The sequence below is a fragment of the Salvia miltiorrhiza genome, chromosome 6 (genome assembly GCF_028751815.1).
Source record: "Salvia miltiorrhiza cultivar Shanhuang (shh) chromosome 6, IMPLAD_Smil_shh, whole genome shotgun sequence".
NCBI classification, from domain to species: Eukaryota; Viridiplantae; Streptophyta; class Magnoliopsida; order Lamiales; family Lamiaceae; genus Salvia; species Salvia miltiorrhiza.
Genome location: NC_080392.1, coordinates 13,525,375 through 13,549,020, shown reverse-complemented (window position 1 = coordinate 13,549,020; position 23,646 = coordinate 13,525,375). Strand labels below are relative to the sequence as shown.

Below are 23,646 nucleotides of genomic sequence, written 5' to 3'. Positions count from 1 at the left end.
TGACTCATCCCACTCGAATGGTATACCCTTCTTCATAATTCGGCTAAATGGTTGACACCTTCCAGCTAAATTTGAAATAAACCTTCGTAAGTATGCTAACTTCCCTTGCAAACTTTTCAAGTCATGGATATTTCGAGGTTCGGGCATTTTTAGTATGGCATCAATCTTTGCTTGTTCAATTTCTATCCCTTGATGGCGAACAATGAACCCAAGAAATTTGCCAGACTTGACACCAAATGCGCATTTTAGTGGATTCATCTTCAACTGATGTTTTCTCAATCGCTCAAAAACCATTCGTAGATCTTGTAGGTGATTGTTTCGTTTTTTGGACTTAACCACCAAATCATCCACGTAACACTCAACATTTTTATGAAGTATATCATCAAATATCTTCTGCATGGCTCTTTGGTAAGTGGCACCAGCGTTCTTCAACCCAAATGGCATCACTTTGTAGCAATAGATTCCTTTCGGGGTTCGAAATGCTGTCAACTCTTCCTCATTTGGTGACATGCGAATTTGATTGTAACCGGAAGATCCATCCATGAAGGTTAATGCTTCATGCCCAGTTGTGGCATCGATCATCAATTCGGCAATTGGCAATGAAAAGTCATCCTTGGGGCATGCTTCATTCAAGTCCCTGAAGTCAACACATACACGAATTTGTCCATTTTTCTTTCTTACTGGAACAATGCTTGAAATCCATGTTGGGTATTTGACTTCTCTAATAAAACCCACATTGATGAGTTTGTTCACTTCAGCTTCAATTAGAGGAACTAATTCTGGTCGGAATCGGCGCTGGGCCTGCTTGACTGGTCGTGCATCCTTTCTAACGGCTAAATGATGAACAGCTATCTTGGAGCTCAACCCCGGCATTTCCTTATAAGACCATGCAAAGATGTCTTTGAATTCTTTGAGCAATTCGATATATGAGTATTCCTCATCAACAGTCAACAACGCGCTGATGTAAGTGGGTCGTGGATCTTCAATAGTGCCCAAATTAATTTCTCTCAATTCATCAACGGTACCCTCAACTCCTTCTTCAAACTGTTGAGGAGCTATTTCAGCGTCTTCCTCTTCGACAACCACTTCTTCACATGAGGTGATATGGTTTGATGTAACAACATCTTCGCGACGCACTTGACCTTGAGTAGTATGAGGAAGAGGAACTGGATTACTAGCACTATTAGTAGTGTAGTAAGATGAAGCCACACACTCTCTATCTTCATCGTCTTCGGCATCCCGTGTAAAGATGATTGTCTTTATTTTGGCCTTCAATTCTTTTCCATATGATATGAGCAAAGTGGTACACCTCTTCATATGAGAAGGAATCGAGCTCCTTAGCTTCTCTGTTATGTCCAATTCATTTGCCCTTTTTGTCACGTCCTTTTTCCATGACTTGCCTTTGCCAAGCCTTTTAAAGACAGATATTCGTTGAGCTTTTCTTTCATCCAATCTTTTGAAAACAGAAACCCTTTGGGTTCTCCGATTGCTTGAAGATTTCGGGATTTGCTTGGTGCTAGCATAGTTAGCAGTGGCTCTCTTGATGGCAATACGAATGGGGCTTTGCACCATGTATCCCAAGCCTGCCTTGGGATTTTGGCTTGTATTAGCAGTTTTTCTCACATAAGACTTTGACGTGGAGCTTTCTTGGGGATTGTATCCAGCATTCACAAGGAGTTTGTATGCCTTCGGACCAAAGTGTTTTGAGAGTTCTTTGTCTGAGAGATCTCCATGTTCTGTGGCGCCACTTTGCTTTGGTCGGGCAAAATCTTTGAGTGACTGAGGAATGAGCTTTTTGGCATCAATCTTAGTCAAAGGGATGGTGAAACCTTCCATCTTTGGGCGAGATTCTTTCTCTTGGCGGGATCCTGACTCCTCCTGTGGTACATCCCTTTCCACCATTGTTGCTTTAGTTCTTCCCGAATAGAATTGAGCATCGGCGAAATGTGACTCTGCTTCTGTGAAAGGTTTGTGATCACCAACCACTTTTCTTACGGTGCCATTTTGATAGTATTTGAAGCATTGGTGCAATGTAGAAGGAATAACACCATTTTCATGAAGCCATGGTCGACCCAAAAGCATGTTGTAGGATGTCCTTGCATCAATCACATGAAGCAACGCTGTGGACTCCATGTCCTGCATCTGCAATCGCAGCCTTATAGTTCCAAGAGCTCTTTGCCCTTCATGGTTGAAACCTTGAATCATCAATCGACTGTTTGACAGCTCTTCTGCTTGGATTCCCAATTGCTTCAAAGTCCATAGTGGCAAGATATTGACTGCCGAGCCTCCATCGATGAGAATTCGATTGACCTTTTGCTCCTGTGTATAACAACTCACGAACAATGGCCTGTTATGAGGTTCGAATCCAAGTTGCAAGTCTTCATTGGAGAATGTGATTGCCAATGCATCATCGTCTTCTTCCATGTTTATTTCAGGTTCTTCATCTACTTGGTTGGATGTATCATACAGGGTTCCAATACCTTCTATTATGTCATTCAAGTCGGTGGAGACCATATTTACAGTAGTAGCGTCTTCTTCAAGAGATATTTTCCCTTCTCGAGCTAACCGCATGACCCTGTCTTTGAAGATGAAGCAATCATGTATGGGGTGCCCAACCAGACGATGGTATTTGCAATAATTTGGATCGTCTGTCCTCCCTGCTTCATTTGGTCGCTTCATTTCTGGCAACTCGATAAGCTTTTCTTTGAGCATGTCATCAAAAATTCCTGAAACATCAGAGTCTAAGAAAGGGTATTGCTTTTGTTGCATTTCTTTCAAGGTAAGTCTTCTTTGCCCCATGTCTCGGGAAGAGTTCTGATTGTCTCGTGGAGCATTCTGGTTGTCTTCCTGATTAACTTCTTTCTTTAGAAATTTCACAGAAGTTGCTTTCACTGCCATAGATTCCTTCTTTGGTGCTTTGTCATATGGTTTTCCTCCTTTCTTGAATTCTGACTTGAATTTGCTAGACTCCTGGATTGGTGGTCCTTCGATCCCTCTTGCCATCATGCTCAACTCCATATCATGAGCTCTAGTGGCTAGTTCCTCGAATGTTCTTGGCTGGATTCCTCGCAGAATATATTGCAAGCCCCAATGCATCCCTTGAATACACATTTCGATGGCAGATGATTCAGACAATCGATCCTTGCAGTTGAGACAAAGGTTTCTCCATCGGTTGATGTAGTCAATGACTGGCTCTTCTTTGAATTGACGTGAACTTGTGAGTTCCACCATGCTGACAGTTCTTCTAGTGCTATAGAAGCGGTTGAGGAACTCATGCTCCAGTTGTTCCCAACTATCAATTGAGTTTGATTCTAAGTCGGTGTACCAATCAAAGGCATTACCTTTCAATGAGCGAACAAACTGTTTGACCAAATGATCTCCATAAGTACCAGCGTTGTTGCATGTTTCAATGAAATGAGCCACATGTTGTCTTGGATTTCCTTTGCCATCAAACTGTTGAAATTTTGGTGGTTGATAGCCAAGAGGCATCTTCATACTGTCAATTCGCCGAGTATATGGCTTGGAGTAAGTTAACGATGACTTGGAGCTTCCATCAGAGTTATTCTTCATTGTTGCTTCGATGAACTCTTTGAGTTGGTCAATGGGAATGAGGCCACCAGACGAGAAGAGAATGTCTTTTCCTGAAGGCCTTTTTCCATCACTCTTTGATTTGTCTTTGGAGATTTCTTCATCGTTATTCTCTCCATCTTCTTCGCTTTCTTCGCCTTCCCTATCGTTGTTGGCGTGGCTTGAATCTCCCTTTTCTCCTTTAAGCTTTGCAATCTGGGCATCTTGCTCTTGGATGTGTTTGGTTAGAGATTCAACCATCTTTGTCAAGTTCAAGAGTTGTTCCTCCATGGTGGAAGTGTTTGTCATCATGACACTTGCATGGAGTTGATAATTTTCAGTGGGGAATGTGAAGCTTCTCTCAAAGTTGTCATCTTCTTCATGGATAGATGGAAGACGGGAGGTCGACTTGGACATCTCTTGCATCAATTTTGCTTTGCTTCGCGTGATCACACCGATGCTTTCCGAAGAACCTTTAGATGAAGCTGGAGTAGTTGCATTTGGTTGAATGGACATTGTTCAAGATTTTTGGTGAAGAGTAGAGATGAGAGGTAGAGATGTCCCACTGGGCGTGCCAAAATTTGTAAACACAAATTTTTGTATTTCAATTTGATAAAATACAAAACGCGTTACAAAGATAATTTGATAGATTTGAAGATAGATTGTTGCGGGTTGCAATCTCTAGTTAATCCTCTGATTCTTCTCTTCCATTTGATTCTTGAACAAGCTCGAAGGTTCTTGAAATACTTGTTTTGATGACGCCAATCCAAAGGACTTAAGTCATGATTTTGGATTGAACATTGAACTTGATTTGATTTGAGAACATTCTTAGAATTTGTAAGAATGCCTTGAAGCTTTTGAACTTGATTTCTTTGGATACTTGAAGATCACTTCAAAGATTCGCAGGAATACTTGAACATTTGAAGAAATACTCGAAGATTTGAAGATCCTTGAATACTTGAAGATTTGAATGCTCAAATACTTGAAGATTCGAAGGATACTTGAAGATTTGAATACTCAAACGTTTGAAGATTTGAAGGAGACTTGAACGTTAGATAGAATTCTTCAAGATACTTGAATACTTGGAAGAATACTTGAACTCTCCAATTCTCCGCCTCTTCTACTTGTGATACTAGAGAGAATTCTTTGTGCTCTTCGATCTTCCACTCCTTCACGTTGTCATAATGAGCACCCCAACACCTCTATTTATAGATTTTAGAGATGGGCTTCATGGGCTTTATGGGCTTTGGGCCTCCATGTATGGGCCTTAGGGCTTTAGGTGTCCATAAGCCCATTAATTCATTTATATTAAATATTAATTATATATCTATTTAATTTAGGAATAAAATCCCATTTAATAAAAATAGAAAATATAATTGAATATTTAATTCATGAATTTACACGTGCCATGATTTAATTCGACGACAATTTAATTGTCTACAGCAGCTACCAGAGTACAAGGCCGAGTCAGAGCTAGCTGCGCAGCTGCCATATAAACTAGAGTTCTAAACTAGGGTTTTAGAAAATATTAAATCAATAATATAAACTCTAAATTAAGAGCCAACAATTAAATCAATAACATCGAATACGATTTGATCCTCTACCATAGATAATTAACTAAATTCACAAATTAAAAATCAGCAATGGAACTTCAAAATCATGAGATCGATTCTACAAAGTCGAGGGCATAGTAAATCGTGCAATATTAAGCAAGAAAATGAAAGTTACAGTAATCTTCATATATTATGCGCAAGTCTCCATATTGCCTAGGATTTAAATACTAAAATCTAATGACTAAATTATTGAATGAAATGCAGAGAATGGTTTTGAATTGATATTGCAATGATTAAAAGAAATTAAATTGAAGACATGGAAATGAATAATCAAGTACCAAGTTTTATCCTGGGAACCGTACATGGAATGTGTCTCCCCTTCTATTGATAAGCTAATCCAATTAAATTCTTTACATCTAATGATTTAAACCCAAAAACGAAAAGTGAAGTGTAGAAATTGATTGCCCTCGAAAAACGTGCGGCTTGTGTGCCCCCCAAAACTGATGTCGGCTACTGTCCAAAAAACCTAAAAGAAAATGGTCCTCCAGCGCTAAAGTTGGAAACAAATATTTATAGGAAACGGAAGCGGCGGTGGCCGGCCATACGGCGCCGCCGTGGACACCCCACGACCTCTGGAGGAGGCGGGTGCCGCCGGCCTTCGGCTGCAGCTTTCCGGCGAGCGCCGCGCATGCGCACTACACTGCGCAATTTTCTTGTTTTGGTCCGTTCTCTCTCGTTCTAAGCCGAATTTTAGATATGTTTTTGCTTACGAACTCGTATCGAGACGAGCTTCAATTATTCTTCAAACCATTCAACTTAATTTTGACTCCATTTTTATCCACGGATTAATCAATTCGAGCATAAAATTTCGAGACAACAAAATTAGCACAAAAGCTCAAATCAATCAACTCTTGAGTAAACGAGACCAATATATAAATCAATATTACGCCAAAACACCCATAAAACTCATCACAAAATAGGGCTAAACATCAGTAACTCTCACTTCTTGCACTGAAGTCTCACCGAAACACTGCCCTGAGAAATCTCCAGTTCAAACTGATGAACATTCTCATCAACTTGTGGTACAACAACGAATATTCGGAGTGTCATCTGCAGTTCAATCCCATGCGTCCCCAATAGAGGAATCTCTCCCTCATCTTAAAGGGTTCCTTCAGCACTGTGCTGAAACTTTTTCAGAAAATGTCTCCTATGCCAATCCCGATGCTCCCTCATCTTCGAGATCGTCTCAGCCTACGGATCTTAGGAACTACTTCCTAAGTCTTGCACAACACAGCCTCAGTGTCTCTCTTCCTGGCCTTAGAGCTGAAGAGCATCCAGATGCATACCAAGACATTGTTCAATATCTCTTCTATACCTTTGTCAAGACTGCTCTCCGACCTCAATTTCAAGAACTCGATGTTCTCTTGACTGACTCAGAAATTGACTCAATTGAGTCAAATATGTTCTCAAAGTTCAGCATCACATACTTGTGGGATGCCATCCTTGATATGGTGTTGGTTATTCAACAATATCTATTTGCTCATGGTCTGATTAACAAAGTACCTCAGAATAAGGAAACTATAAAGGATGTGCATCCACCTACCCCAGCAACTGATGCCGCACCAACCGAGCAAAGGACAGAGGAAGCTCCTGCAACCAGGACACAATCAACTGATGGCATAGAGAATCCAAATGAAAAGATACTTCAAGCTCAAGAAATGGAGCTAATCGATCTCAAAGCCAAATTCCTTATCCTTGAATCGCATGTGAAGAAGCTCCAGCATCAGAGCAGTCAACCGGCAACAAGCGCAGCTAAAACAGACCCCCAAGGTCATCAGAAGACACAACCTTCTCTTCTTGATGATGCCAAAAAGGGGGAAGAGTTTAAGAAATGAGGAGAGACAAAGGAAGAGCGGAAGAAGGGGGAAGAGAATAAGGAAGATGAGAAGAAAGGAAAATCAGCAAGGAGAACTGTGGAGAGGTCATCCAAAAGACCTCGTACTGATGACATCTAATCTTGTGTTGCTTTGATTGGTTTGCTTTATTTTATGACTCTGATGTTGCATGCAAAGTGTGTTTTTCCTTCGAACTAATTAGTTGTTATGACAATCTCCTTTTTGACTTAGTTATTTTATGCTATCATGCTATATATCTTGCTCAGCGTGTTTCTGTCACCTTTTATGTTCTGGCAACATAAGGTTCTTATGCTCGGGGGAATAATATTCATATTTTGAATACGTGTATTTTTATGCTTTCAATCGTTACTTTGAGAGGCTTGTTTGTATGGTTTTGACATCATCAAAAAGGAAAAAATTGTTGGGAACTTAATGAAATATTCTTGCCTCAGTTTTGATGATACCAAAATACTTAGATCTCTCGTTATTGCATAGGTCTTCTCACTAATCTCTAGTGTTAGAGTTCAATTGCTTAGAACATGACTGTTTGTCTGAAGACCAACCAACTGAAGATTGAAGACTGAAAGCACGACAGAAGCATATTAAACGGACTATAGAAGGACGCATCCTAACTGAAAATCATCAGTCACCAGTCAGAGATACTCAAGCAATTCATGTCATAATCTAACTAAAGTTCAAATCAAGTACCAATCAACTTTCTGCATCGAACTAAAGTAAAGAGTATCAGGCACACCACATTAAATGCTCAAGTACAACTGCATTAAATGCAGAAGATTTGAAGATCGTTCTTTCCTGAGCCAAGCAGATTGAAGCCTCTGCCCAAAGAACGAAATGTCTCACAACGGTCGAAATTCTGAAGACCGTCTCTCCAACGAATATATTCGGGACTTCGCCTATAAATAGAATTCGAGGAACACCTTCAATTTGTGGGACCGATTCAAGACAAACGCTGAAACTCTGTCAAAATCACAGGCCAGCCTTATCCTAGATTAAAACCTTGAATCGAAGAAGAGAGTACTCAAATGTTGAAAAATCAGTCTTACTGATTAACAAAAACTTTCTTAGAATATCAAGGCAATTAAACAAGATATATCCGTAGCCTAGTTTATGATTACTTGAGAGTCTGTTCTCAGTAATCCTAGTTGGTATTTTACATAATCTTTTCTTTAGAGTAAGAAGAGCGATTGTAATCGAGTTCGAGACTTAGACCGAACTCAGTGGTTGTTTAGTACCAGTAAACTAAACAGATTGGTCCATTGGCACCAGCAAGCCAACGGAGTTCAGACTAGTGTTCTGACTCAGAGATCTTAACTAGAAGTTGGAGAAGACACGAGTGTGTCTTAGCGTGCTAAGAGTAAATGAGAAATCCAACCCATTGTGTTGGTACTGAAAATTTGATTTTCAGTTGTTTGGTTCGTTGTGCACCCATAAGCAACAGCCTAGAGTGTTTATCAGACTAATCATCTGGCCGTGGATTAGGAACGTTGTTTCCGAACCACGTAAAAATCCTTGTGTTCTTTATTTGCTTCCAGTTTTTCCTTCTCTGTGCTAAATCTGTTTTCAACTGAACTGGATTAACTGAAAAATGTAACTGATTTATGCTTAATTGTTCTAATTTTGGGGGTTTGCATGTGCATATTTTAAGTTAAATTTTCTGGAAATTGGTGCGTTTTATGGTGCGTTTTATGCTTTGCAGGAGATTTAGGTTTTATAGATGAAAAAGTGTAATTTTGGAGATTTTGGGTTAAGAATGACGTTTTTAAGCACACTCTGGTGTACAGAGCTGAAAAGCCCGCTGCAGAGCAGAGCAGAGAAGCTCGTCAGAGCAGAGCTGCGAGGATAGCTATGTAGCAGAGCAGAGCTAAAGATTGACAGAGCAGAGCTAAGGATCGACAGAGTCAACATGTCAGAGCTGACTTTCAGCTCTGCACTTTTAAGAGCTCGCTACTGCTAGAGCTGACTTTTAACTCTGCACTATACTTTGCAGAGCCGAGTTCCAGAGTTTGCTTATGTTGCCAGAGTACACGAATTCTCGCCAGAGTTGAGATGATTTGCAGAGCACGCTGCCAGCTGGATTACCTTTGAGTTCACGATTCTATTTCCTTTAGAGTCCAGCTTTGCAAGGCCGATTTTGATGCTAATTAGGGTTGAAAGAAGTCTATAAATAGGGCATACTTTTCATTGTAAAAAATAACAATCCTTTGCCCTAATCTTTAGTTTCCGCTAGGCAGCCGAAGACTTAGGTTATTGCTTTTTTAGTCTTAGTTTCGAATTCATGTTCTTGGTTAGTTTAGTTATAGTTCTCTCAATTCATGTTTTAGATTAGTTCCCGTTTAGAGTTGTAATTACGTGACAGATTACTTCTCAAGACGTTTTACGGTATTTCTTTAATCAAGTTTATTTATTTGCTTTTACTTGCTTTCTTTAAATTCTGCAATTTAAATTCCGCCTTTTTAATTATGCAATTTAGTTTATGTGCTTTTATGATGCTTTCCTTTAAATTATGCAATTTCGTTTCTGCCTAGTTAGATTAGATTAGAAGCTTTTAATTAAAGTTATTTAAATACAACTTGCTTAGTTAATTCCTTTACTTTATGCGTTTAATCATGCCTAGGTTTAATAGTTTAATTATGCTTAAGTATTTATGTTTGTTCTTTCTCGCCTAGTTAATTTTAAAATTAAGCTTTTAATTTACAAGCATTAGTTAATAATTCCTTTTCGCCTAGTTAAGTTTAATTCACGTTAATTTACTTTCCAAGTTCTAGTTTAATAATCCCTAGTTTACAGTTTTTCTGTGACATAATTAATTGCCCTTTAAGATCTTCCTTAAGAGACGACATTGGGTTAACTTACCACTGCTAGAGTGTCCTTGTCCTATTGTAAGTCAATCTAGAGGTGTTCTAGTTGAGTCAGTAACTAAGGATTTTATAACTGACAAACCTTTTTTAAAGGCTATTCGCATTAAGTTTAAATTCCGCTGCTGAGTTATTAGTCTAACTGACCATTCAACTGATAGTCAGTGAGATCAATAACTCTACTTTGTTTACAAACTCTAGACTGAAACCTTACGTGGATATCAGTTAAGTTCAGTGCTTGACTGATATCAAAATACTGAGTTCACTTCAGTATCAGTCTTCAACCTATTTCCAACTGAAATTTGGTTAGTTTGTTTTGATTTGCGAAAAATAGCCTACAGGTGTATTCCCCCCCTCCAATACACATGTCCAGTCAATCCTCCGGGACCCCAACAATATTAATGCTCAACATGCTCGACCACTGCGAGTTGAGTATGTCGAACATTAGTGTATTTGTGATAAATACATTAATGCTCAACATGCTCGATCATTATGAATTTAGCAATCGCAAATTAGTGGTTAACCATTCTTAGAAAATGCACTAACTCGATATAGTTGATCATTATGAGTCGAACATCAGTACAAAATCTGCTGCTCAACATAAGGATAAAAAAATATCTTATAATTTATATATTTTATACAATGTGAGTATTTTTTAGAATTTATCTTTTAAAATGGGTATATATCATTTGATCATTTTTAACAAGTTATTAAATTTTGCAGAATAAGTTCTTTAATTTCATGTTAATTTTTTGACGACCTTATAACGTATTCAAATCATAAAATAACTATAGTGGAGTATAATTTATTATTATCAACATATATTTTTTAATTTTATTTGTCGTCATTTTTTTTTCTCTAACTTATAAGCTTAATCATTCAAATATTTCGATAATTTATAAACTCTTGACGTATTAATTATATCTCATAAAATTCTCTTATAAATTGTTTGAAATATACTTAGCCAAACACGAATGGAACTAAGCGACAGTGCTGATCAAATTTTGCAATTCGTTAAAGGTTTTGATTTTGTATATGGGTTGGGAACCATTAGTTCTAACTCCAAAACTTTGATTTTTGGGATAATTTGTTGGATCGACGTGTTCACATAAAAAAATTAAGTGGGAATTATCACATATAGTCCTTTTTATTAAAAACATAAGTTTTATAGTCCTAATTTATAATAGATAAGTTATATAATCAATTTATATTTAAAAGACTATAACACCCTTTGACTTATTTGTATTTTTATTTAACAATTTACATTATATTTTTATTTAACATTTTACATTTTATTTAACATTGTCTTCTCTACACATTCTCTCTCTACATTAAAACTGCCTTTCGGCGGGTTGCCGCCGCCGCGCCATTCCAGTCGCCGCCGCCGTACTCGATGGTGTCATTGAGTAAATGAAAATACAAAAAAGTCAAAGGGTATCATAGTCTTTTAAATTTAAAATGACTATAACTTATCTATTATAAATTAAGGCTATAAAACTTATATTTTTATGAAAGATGGCTATAATAAGATGGGTTAATAGCAAAAAAATACACGAATTTTCACCGGATTTGCAAATTGCACACGACCTTCAAAAATAGCCCCACAATACACCACCTTTTAATTTAATCGCAAATTGCACACGGCGAAAATTTCGATCACTCTTACGTTTGACCGGTAATGACGTGGAAAATATTTTAAATTACATGGCATTATGCGTGGCGTTTTTTACACGGTGGCAAGCCATGTATTCAAAACGATGCCGTTTTGAATAGAAATTAAGTTGTCTTCTATTTTGATATTTTAAGAATTTCCTCAAAAATAAATAAATAAATAAACTTTTGAAAAGTCTGGCCTCTCTCCACCCCCAAGCCCCTGTCACCAACCCCAGCTCATTTCCCTTCTTGCTGAATCCGGCGCCACCCCACCGCCTCCGACATCGCCCCGCCCTCCCTCTGAGAAACCCCAACCGCAAGAATCTGCCATGCCCACCCTCCCTCAGAGAAACCCCAGCAGCAAGAATCCACAATCGATTTCTACAACGGCGCCCAAGGACGCCGCCGCCGCCCACAATTCAGCCCACCACGCCTTCTGTTTCACCGGATCGCGGATCTCCGCTGCCCACAATCGCGGATCTTCTTCTTCTCTCGTTTCTCACAGACATACACACACACACGTTTCTGCTCCATTCCTACCGCCGCCGCCTAAACCTCTAGATCCCCAAAGTCGCTACCGCCTCGCCCTCCTACAAACCCCTCTTCCTTCATCGTCCTTGCAGAGGCGCGTCGTCCAACACACCAATTACCTCTCCTCGTGCTTCGATTTCCGTCACCCCGCCGTCTCCCTCTTCACCCACGATTTTCACCGTCCCGCCGCCCTCTCCTGCCCTAATTTTTGAGATCCTGACCGGCGCCCTTCGAAATCCTAATTTCCGCAGCGGTCGCCGAGATTTGGAGAAGCGACGCCTCATCTGGATCTGGGTGGTTCGCCGGCCCAGGAAGAAAACGGCAGAGATTTGGAGAAGAAAGGGTTCTTGCAGAATGAGCGACGATGAGTTCTTGCAGAATGAGCGACGATGAGTGCTTTCCATTTTTTGATTTTTTTTAATTTAAAAGAGCTTTACAAAACGATATCATTTTACTACATCGAAAAATCGTCCACGTCAACAAAATTCGACAGCCACATCACCACCGATCAAGGTGTTAGTCAATGCGGGTGCAATTTGCGATTATATTAAAAGGTGGTGTATTCTGGGGCTATTTTTGAAGGTCATGTGCAATATGCAAATTCGGTGAAAGTTCGTGTATTTTTCGGCTATTAACCCTAATAAGATTTCCCTCTTAAAACTTCTAGCTTGTATGAATTTCTTAGTTTAAATTTATTATTTGCATATTATATATCAAATTAAAGCTTTTGCCACGATCTTTAATTTGATATGTATATTGAATATTTATTTAGAAAAAAAGAAGGATAAAATGAGAATAAAAAGAAAAAAGAAAAAAGTAAAAAAAAAGAAGTATGATAATTATAAAAAAAATTATATGATTAGTTTGAGACTTCCATATTTAAATTTATGCTAATGGCTCTAGAATTGCAGAGATTTGAAATAAAAATCTCTCATAAGGCCACGTAGGACCTAAAATTAAGTGTTAATAGGCAAAAATGCCCTTTTCTTATAAACACTTGTAAAAATGCCCACTTTCATAAGTGAAAGTGGGCATTTTTACAAGTGTTTATAAGAAAAGGGTATTTTTGCAAATGCCCCTAAAATTAAGGGGAGACAATGAATCCCAAACCGTATTATATAATGATGATAATCAAATAAATAAGTGTATAAAATAAAATAACATATTTTCATCAAACACAATGACTACAAAACATAAGAAATAAACACGATTAAAAATATTACTTGAAAGTTAGATGAGAACTTTATTTTTTGCATCTTCAACTCCAAAGAAATGTAGGAAACAACATTAACTCTCAAAATCCATGGTCTGGTCTCCTAAAAGAATTTGTGAAATTATTTATCTTGTTTAATTTAATTTAATTATTGTGAATCAAAACAAGAAAAAAAAAAAAAAAAGAGTTCCAAGAAACAACAAAGAGGAAGCAATCCATGTAATATGATAAAAAAGTATCAACATTTCAACAAATCACAGGATTAAAGAGATGATGTATTGATGTGCAGTGAGCGCTCGTTGAGGAGGGTTGGATTTAGCATTTCGGCATTTTCGTTTACCAGTGTTTGTTGTTTCTTTAAAAAAAATTGTTGTTTATTTTGCAGGTTTTTTTAATTTCAGAGTTATGATTGTGATGAGTTTCATACATTCTAATTTCTTCTTCCATTTTTTTTTGTGAGGTACTGTGGCAAATCTATAAACGTTGAATTATTAATTGGGAATTAGATCAATTGTTAGTTTATGGAAATTTTGAGTTTGTATTTGTGATATTTTAGTGATGAAGTTATTTTCCAAAAAAAAAATGGTGATTATGACTGGCTTTATTGGTATATATATACTTTTTAGACTTTTTTGAGTACCTTTTCATTTAACCGATTATAAAGAATACATAAATGTAGCAACAATTCTATGGTGAATGATTGCAAAGAATTACAGTAAAAAAACCGTTTTCGCGAAGAGGAAGATAGTTACGGCGAGATCAGTGGATCAATTGTATTGGGAAAGTAGTTACTATTTTATTAGGTATTTAATTTAAGAATTATAAATTATAGAATAAAATACGTAAATTCATAATTATTATATTAAATATGGGGCTATGAATAGAATCGCCCTTTTTATTTCTTTTAGCCCAAATAATTTGAGTCCAATCCTTTCTATTCAAGCCCAAAATTCAGAGAAAACAAGTCGCCTTCACCAAAATCTGAGCCGAGAGAACTCGTCCTTTTAAAAAAGTCGCCTTCACCAAAATTGCAAACTCCATCCGTTGCAATTTCATCCCTTTTTTCACAACTCCTAACCAAAAGAGAAAAAGATCCAAACTCACCGATTAATGATGACGACCAGAAGGGCAGCTGTTTCTGCAATCGATCTCATTCATGGAAGAGGATTTCTCAATCGATGGTCGCATAAATCGGGTATTCTCTCTCCTCCATTCTCTCTCTTCTCTTCCAAGGCTTTTCAACCAAAGCAGCCCAGAATCGATTTCAGTTGTGTTAAAGAATTAAATGATGCTATTGGATTGTTTCAAAAAATGAAGATTATGCAGCCGGAGCCTTCTGTTCTCGTGTATAATAAACTTATGAGTGTTAGTGTAAAGATTGAGCAGTACTCTTTTGCCCTTTATGTGTTCGATGAAATGCTTAGGATGGGTGTCCCGGTTAATGCTTACACAATGAACATTGGCGTCAACTGTTGTTGTCTCTTGAAAGATATAAAATCTGGCTTTGCTATAATGGGTTTATTTTTCAAGAGTGGTTGCGAACCAGATGTCACGACATTCAACACTTTGATTAAAGGGCTGTTTTTAGATCATAAGGTGGCCGAGGCTGGGAAATTGTTCAATAAGATTTTGCGTTTTGGAATATGTGAGCCTGATGATGTTATGATTCTCGCGATGGTAGATGGGCTTTGTAAATCTGGTAATGTCCTTCCAGCGAGAGATTTAGTTCGTAGATTAGAAAGAAGTAGGTTGAGACCTGATGTTAAGACTTATAATGCATTACTCGACGGGCTACGCAAATCTGGAATGGTGGATGATGCTTTTCAGCTCCTATCCACAATGATCGAAAAGGGTATTTCACCCGATGTTGTCACGTATAACATGATGATTCAGGGGTTGTGCGACCTAGGGAGATTGGAGGATGTTAAGGTTCTGGTGAACGAAATGTCTAATTCTAATATTTCTCTCGACGTTGTTACTTTTAGTATATTGATTGATGCATACTGCAAGGAGAGAAAGATGAAAGAGGCGGAAGATTTGTTGGAAATTATGAAGCAACGTAACGTATGCCCTAATGTTGTCACTTATACTGCGCTAATGGAGGGGTATTGTTTGAGAGGGGAAATTGACAAAGCACAACAAGTACTTGATTCCATAGTTGACAAGGGACTTAAGCCTAATATTGTTAGCTACAACTGCTTATTAAATGGATATTGCAGAAAGGGGAGAATAGACGAAGCTTGGCTTCATTTTCTTGAAGTTCCTTTGAAAGGTGTGGAGCATGATACATGTACTTATAATACCATGATACATGGATTGTTTAGTAAGCGTAGATTTTCCGAGGGTTGGAAGCTTTTCAAGGATATGGAAGCTCGGCGAGTAACTCCTGACATATATACTTATAATACATTGTTGGATGGCCTGTGCAGGAATGGGGAGACTGATGAAGCTCTTTCTTTTCTGCACACGATTGAAGGGAAAGGAGTTAATCTCGATAGAGTCACATATGGGGCTGTCATTAATGGGTTATGCAAAAATGGGAAACTTGATGTTGCCAGAGATCTTTTCAACCAACTACCTTCTAGAGGTGTGCTACCTGGTGCTCGTATATATAATATGATCATCGGTGCACTTTGTCACGAAGGTTCTACGGAGGAGGCAAAATGTTTGCTTACAGAGATGCAGAGTCGTGGTGGTTGTGCTGCTAACGACGTGGCATACAATATCATGACGCGAAGTTTCCTAAAGAAGAAAGAGCTTAGCAAGGCAATACCATACTTGGAGGAAATGCGCGAAAAGGGACTCTCAGCAGATGTTTCTACTCTTTCCATGCTCATTGATCAAATGCAAGGACGAACTAAAGATGATGTTCTTCTCAAATTGATGAAGGATGTTTTGCCAAAGGATTTTGTATCATAGTCATCTCGTCTTCTGGGATGCAACCAACTCAGGCTTTGGGGCTGAACTTTTTGTCTTTTTATTTCTTCTAGTTTTTTTTTTCTCAACTCAGGCTTTGGGCTGATCTCCGTGACTTCCTATTTCTTCTGTTTTTTTTTCATCTGAAGATTTTTCTTGTGATTTTTGGAAGGGTACTTGCTTGCGGGTGGTTTTTCAATTAGTCGATTTTTTGTAATATATCTCATGTTGTGTGCAAATATATTCTCATATATTCTAATAATTTAATTCATATGCGTACGTTGCAGAAATGGATATTCATTTATTTTCTTCTGCTTTTGATTTTCACCTAGAAATAAAGGGTGGTACTATTAAGCAGACAGCCTTCTAGCTGAAGTCTCTTTCCTAGATTAGCAACACAACTAATAGCAACAAACTGGTATCTACACCCTGCTTCATCTCCTAAACACGATACGAAAACCACGAAGACGAACTGCAAGCGCAGCGTTGCTTTCCTTACAATCGCAGCCAGCTGAAGAGCTTGTGCGAGAAGCTCGTTCCAAGCAAGTTGCGTTCAGAGTTGCACTTCTCTGTCGTATATCCAGCCGAACGGGATCTTCGGCGCCTGCTTGGCCCTCTCCTCCAGACGTCTGATTCTCGGAGGCAATCCACATACGTATTCTTGAGCCTTCTGGCCCATCCGTGGATAGCCCCGCTATATTTTCAACTTTCCATCATGCAACCAAAGGCGTTGGGCGACGGCTCTGAGGTGGTGGAAGAGGCTGTCATCACGGCCGTCGTAGCCAGTTCCACTGTGGCTCCGCAGCTTCCTTGGCGTATAAAGTGATTGCACCATCCGTTGTTTTCCACTCCAACAATCCGTTGATTAGTGAAGGTTTGGTGCACTGGGGAAGCGGGAGATACTGCGCAACCATGGATGTGCTGGAGCTTATCAGTACAAATGGGAGGTTGCGTGTGGGAGATGACGGGCGAGTGGAGGAAGGCGCTGCCCAACATCGACTTGGGAGCTCAGAAATGCAGGATTCAACGGCTGTTTGCTCATATGGGCACATATACCAATTGCTCAAGGGAGATTGAGTTGAGTGTGTGCTTTTGAAAACAATCACACTATGAGATTTCTTATAATAATAGATACCTACTCTTCCATCTTTGTCTAAATTTTGTCACAAATTCAAGCTCAATAAAATGCCCGGGCTTCAATAATATTGTTTTCGGCCTCAATAATAATTTTTGGGCTCAAAGTTATTGCAACTATTACTTATACTTAGGAAATACATTCTAAACCTATTTTAAGAACCATTTTATATATAATAATCTCAACAATTTTTGCCAATTATATCTTAATTTTTTTAGAACCTATTTTAAGAACCATTTTATATATAAGTTTTTATTTGATGAAATTTTATAAAAAGTTGATGTGAGGTTGGAGATTTTAGAAAAATAACAAAAAAAAAAGATTTAGATGTATTTCCTTAAAAAAAAAGATTTAGGTGCATTTGACATAGGATATGATGAAGGATTGATTACATTGTATTTCTTGTTAATCGTGATCATTTGTTATTGATATTTGTCATGTTCATCGGGAGGCAAATGATGTGGCTCATTGTTTGGCGAATTTCGCTACTAGTTCTAATGGTGTAATAATCTAGAAATCAAGCTTCTCGACCTGACTTTCACACATTCTTCATCGTGACTTAATATAGTTCTTCTTTTTCTTAAAAAAAAAAGTGCTCAAGTTAGCATTAGAATATATGATGCATTGTATATTATCCAACTTAATTTAGTAAGTCGCTATTTTCTCATCAATTTGAGAAATAAATCATCTCCCCATATCTGAGCCAAGCTCGATGTTCCCGTGCTCCCGGGCATGTCGGGCCGTGTTTCCGTGGGACACGAATGTAGCTCTTTCTTGGAAAGATGTGTAGATGAATCTGAGGTACGAGTTGTTTTCTATCCTCGGGTTTTCGAAAAGGTTTATATCGAAATGAAGTTTGAAACTCAATTATCGTATTTTAAGCTCCAAATGAGATGATGCACAAAAGAGGATTTTTGAAGCTTCATACAAGATGATGTTTACAAGTTAATTATGATCTTACACTCTTCAGATTGTATAATCTCGCAAGTCATTCTTTTAAGCTCCTAATGAAAACGATGCTCAAAAGTGAGTTATGATATTTAAAGCATCAGATAGTGATGTTCAAACGATTGACGTATAAAAGTCACATATAGTATTTCAGGGTCCAGACGAGATAATGCTCAAAAGTTTGGCGCTCAAAAATCAAATATCGTTTTTCGGGTTCTCAATGATCATTTATTTAAATTTCTTACAGTCAGAATTATAATCTATTGGCACGTTAGATTTAAGCTCCATTTAGCTTTTACATTATTTTACAACATAGCTTGTTGTAAATTTTTATAGATATTTCAAAATGGCAAAAAAATAAAAGCTATTTTCTATGGACGGAGAGAGTATTATTAATTTCATAAAAAAGTGTTTGATAAAATAAGTTTTAACTAGGTTCAATAGTTATTTTTACCTATTTTCAAAGATAAAATATAAAATATCTATTATAAAATAAAATTACTCCTCCCGTCTCACAAAAACATGAGCAATTTGCCACTTTATGGCCTCTTACAAAAACATAAACATCTTCGTTTTTGTACACTATTCCCTTATTTTTTATCCCTAATTTTCATATTTATTCACAAAAAACTATCATAACCCACCACTCCTTTTCTTCAATTAACTCAATACTCTTACAACATTTTATAAAATGAGACTAATTTTTCACTCACAATAACTCACAACTAACATTTTTTAAGACACGTGCCACTTTCAATTGTTCATGTTTTTGTGAGACGGATGAAATATAAAACTATCAATTTTGAGCTTGAAATCACAAAGTTGCCCTTACTTAAATCTCAAACTTTGCTCGACACAATCGACAAATGTAAGTCGAACATATCGAACATTTGTGGTAAATGTATTAATGCTCAACATGTTTGACCACTGCGAGTTGAGTATGTCGAACATTAGTGTATTTGTGATAAATACATTAATGCTCAACATGCTCGACCATTATGAATTTAGCAATCGAAAATTAGTGGTTAAACATTCTTAGAAAATGCACTAATGCTCGATATATTCGATCATTGTGAGAATTATTATGGATTATATAATATTCTAAGATGTACAAAACTATTTATTTACATATAGTATAACTATAGTTTAATATAGTTTTTGAATACATATTTAAATCATATTTATGCGGTCATTTTGTCTAAATACAAATTTTAAAATAAAGTTCCTATCAACATATCCAATATTTTTTCAATTGGGAAGTGGAAAAATAAAGGGTTTAACATGAGATATGTATCGTTCATTTTTTAAAATAAAATGTATACAATTGCAGTAAATTTAAATAAACGTGCTACTACAAAATTAAACTCTTCAGTTTACTTTTATTTTTTATTTTTAAAGAAAATCGATAATGGTTCTCCAATTAATGATTTTCCAATGAGTCATTTTGAAGTTTAAAAATTTGATTTTTAAGATATATATATATATATATATATATATATATATTAGTTGTTTATCTACAAAAAAAATTATATTAATATAAATTTGACCTTTAAAAATATATTTTCAAGCTAAAAAGTTCTAAAATGAACAAATATAAGTTTCATCATTGTAATTGCATTAAACTAATATGAAAAAAATATAAATAGTAAAATATAAAAATACTACTCCCTCCGTCCCACTTAAATTGACACTTTTGAGTTGGGCACGAAGATTAAGAATAAATGGTTAAGTGTGTAAAGTAGGTAGGGTCCACTTATTTTATGTGTGTAGAGAAAGTAAGGACCACGTACTATTTTAGGAAAATGTCAATTTAAGTGGAACAAACAAAAAAGGTAAGTGTGCCAATTTAAGTGGGACGGAGTGAGTAATATATAGTAAAAACATAAAAAAAAATACATGAAAAAATGAATGAAATAGAAAAGAAGCGTCAAGCTGGGGAGAAGAGCTGGCGGTGTCCGAAGAAGGGAAGGTTCCGCGTGGACGTGGATTCGTGCTTCAACCCAAGCCAAAACGCCTTTGGAGTTAGGGTGATTATCAGAGATGATAGGGGGAGGGTCATCAAAGCTGTGTCTAAGGCGAGAGGACAGTCGTCTTATGCGATGATTTCAGAGGTCATGGCGGTCGTTGATGGGTTGATGGAAAGTATTGACAGCGAGGTGTTTCCAATCGAGATTTTTACTGATTCCTTACTTGCGGCACGCATCATGGCTTCACCGGAAGATGACCGCGACTTTCTTCCAGCGGACATTCTTGAGATTATTCGTACGACGAGGGACTACATGCTTCTCGGGGTGTTTCACGCGCATCGAACTGCTAATAGGGCGGCGCATCTGCTCGCTCAACATGCTGATAGAAGGGGGCAGTTTGTGTTCTGGGAAAATGATTTTCCAGTTTGGCTCAATGATGTTATTGTTGATGATTTGGCTTGATCAATATTTTGGTTCTTTTCTGTTTCAGAAAAGATGAGAAATGAGAGAGGATATGATAGAGGGGAGAAGAGTGATGAGAGAGAAAAAAGAAATAATTTTGTAACTTTAAACTATAATAACTTATTGGTTTTAAATTTATTTTTTTCATAATTTTTACATCAAATTAAAGATATTTTCATTATCTTTAATTTAACATTCATATTGAATATTTTTTTATAAATTAAAGTTGAAGATTTTAAAAGAGAATCAAAATTTTTAAAAAAAATAAAGAGAGAGAAATTTTGATGGGAAGAAGTTTAAGTTAGACTCCTCTTTTATATTATATATATAGATATTTAGTTCGTAAATTAACATAAGGTTAATTAGGTAAATTCATTTTTAATGTAACCGTGTTTCCATTTATGGGGTTGACCGTATATTTTTGAGTGGAATTAAGGATATTTTCTTGATTCACTCTTTAATACTCCCTCCGTCCCGCTAATAATGGCACGTTTCTTTTCGGCACGGAGATTAAGGAGAAGCAAGTTAAGTGAATAAGGAGTGTGGTGTTTGTGATTAAGGGATTATTAATTGTTTCTATTTTATCAAGACTTTATACGTACAATTTTAATTCAATAATCTGAATAGCTTCAGATTCACATTCAATGACTGAACAAAAATTAGAGATTCGTAGAACAAAATTAAGAAGATCGCAGCAAGATCACAGCCAAAAATTAAGAAGATCGCAGCAAAGATTGCAGCAAGATCACAGCCAAAAATTTCAAAAAACATTTTCGACTTTTCTTTCTTCTGCAACAAGATCACAACATAATCTGAAAAATTCAAATTACTCAAAACTAAAAATTCCAACAATTTCTATAACCAAAAATCAACAAATTCCAAAACTAAAAATCAAAATTCAAGAACCATATTCACTAGCTGCTATCCATCCGGCGACAGAGATGGGAGCGCGTAGGCGGCACACCAGTGGAGGAAATGGGAGGGTGGATGTGAACGAACCGGTGGAGGAAAGGGGAGGACGGAGGCTGCAAACTGGAAGCGGCGATGCTGGTGGTGGTGGAGGGACGACGGATGGGAAATGAGAAGTAGAGAGAGGATGAGGGATGAGCCTGACTGTGGGGAATCGAGAAGTGAAAAATTAGGTGGGGGAGAAAAGATTAAGGTTTGATAGGGTTTGATAGGGTTTTAATTAACATTAATCACTCCCTTATTTTTTCCAAAATAGGAAACGTGCCATCAATAACGGGACAACCCAAAAAGGAAAACGTGCCATTATTAACGGGACGGAGGGAGTACTATCTTTTGTCGTTAGTTTATTTATTTATTTTGTGTAGACTTCACGGTTTCTTCTAGCCAAATAGCTACTGTAATAAGTTTTTTCAATTTGTCATTGTCGTTCTCTCAAAAAGATGGATGAAGATAATTAATTTACATATTTCGTCATAGTTTAAACGTTGTTTTATATTAATATTGTTTATTAAGAAAATCATTTATTTCGTAATTTTTATACGTTTTATTTGAAATTACTCCCTCCGTCCACGATACGCTTCCACATTGTGGACGACGCAGGTTTTAAGAAAAGTGGTGGATAGTAGTGGATATTGTAGTGAGTGGAGTTTGAGTCTCACTATTGTTGTGAGAGTAAGTTTACGAACCCTACTTCTATAAATGGAAGTAGAAACGATATCACCGATGAACTGAAATAGCAAATGTGGAAACGATATAGCGAACGAAGGGGAGTATATATTAATTATTTTATCTTATGTCAGTAAAAAAAATTCTAATATTTTATTTGGATGTTCACAACTCTATTAAGCTTATTCGAAAAAACCATACAGATCCCCAGCCAATTCCACAACGCGCAGTTCCCCTCAATCGAGTGCGAAGACGCCGCAATGAGCCGTCCCCTCCTCTCCTTCAACCTCCTCTACCTCCCACCACAACCTTCCCCGAAACATTCCCACCTCATTCACAAGATACCAAGCGAACTCCGCCCCGCGGCTGGCCTCCGTGCCTCAAAACCACAGCAGGTTTAAAAGAGCCGTTTCGTTTTTCAAAAAGCTGAGCCTCTTGAGAAACAGACATGAAATTCAGGGCCAAGGAAACCTCCCCACCACTACGCAGCTGCACCACATGATCTCCGAGAGAAAGTGCCCCGAGAAGCTCAACGACAGCTTCCAAATACTCAGATCCTTCCTCCCTCCTGGAACCAAGGTACCTAGTTTACCATTATCGATCTTCCAATAAAAAATCCTTCCATTTTTTTTGGAAATCTCATGAGTCATTATCTTGATGCAGAAGGATAAGGCATCTGTGCTGAGCAACACCACCGAGTATCTGAGCTCGTTGAAGTCACAGGTGGCGGAGTTGGCCAAGCGGAATCTGCTTCTTGAATTGCATATTAACTCGATACAGAAATCAGAAAGTGACACAGATAGCGGGGAGTTCTTGGTCCGGTGGCGAAATGATTAGTGTGGAGATCGTGCAGGTTTCATCATCGTCGTCGTCGGAGGAGGAGGAAGCAAGATTCTTGGATTTGGGAGTGAGAGGAGAATATTCTAGCTTGTTGGATTTGGTTGCTAAGTTGATTGAGTTCTTAAGAGGGCAGCGCGGTGTGAGTTTGAGATCGGTGGAATCGAATACGAGGATGTTGGGATCAGTTGCAGTTCAGTACTTAAACATATATGGTGGAGATGGGCCCCACGAGAAAATAAAAAAAATTACAAATTTAAGTGGACGACGTTAGACGTCCGTTCAGAGCTTGGTTTAAATGTACCCTTTTTTTGGACTATGGAAGTTTATTTGGGCCAATATCGAAAATAAGGAGAGATACGCTCTAGGGGTGTCTTGTTTACGGGGACATTTGTACCTTAACCCTTATTTTTAATCACTTCAACTAATTTTTTACTTGATTTGTATCACATTAAAGC

At 37.4% G+C, this 23,646-nt stretch overlaps 1 protein-coding gene and 1 pseudogene across 1 annotated transcript; both read left to right on the top strand.

Annotated features, from left to right (window-relative positions):
- Positions 1 to 14,230: 14,230 nt before the first annotated feature.
- Positions 14,231 to 16,494, top strand: LOC130988761 (pentatricopeptide repeat-containing protein At1g12300, mitochondrial-like). Its single transcript, XM_057912718.1, has one exon. It carries the CDS (start codon positions 14,399 to 14,401, stop codon positions 16,205 to 16,207), a length of 1,809 nt encoding a protein of 602 aa, XP_057768701.1. The 5' UTR covers positions 14,231 to 14,398; the 3' UTR covers positions 16,208 to 16,494.
- Positions 16,495 to 21,657: 5,163 nt separating this feature from the next.
- Positions 21,658 to 23,462, top strand: LOC130990524 (putative transcription factor bHLH041; annotated as a pseudogene).
- Positions 23,463 to 23,646: the final 184 nt, after the last annotated feature.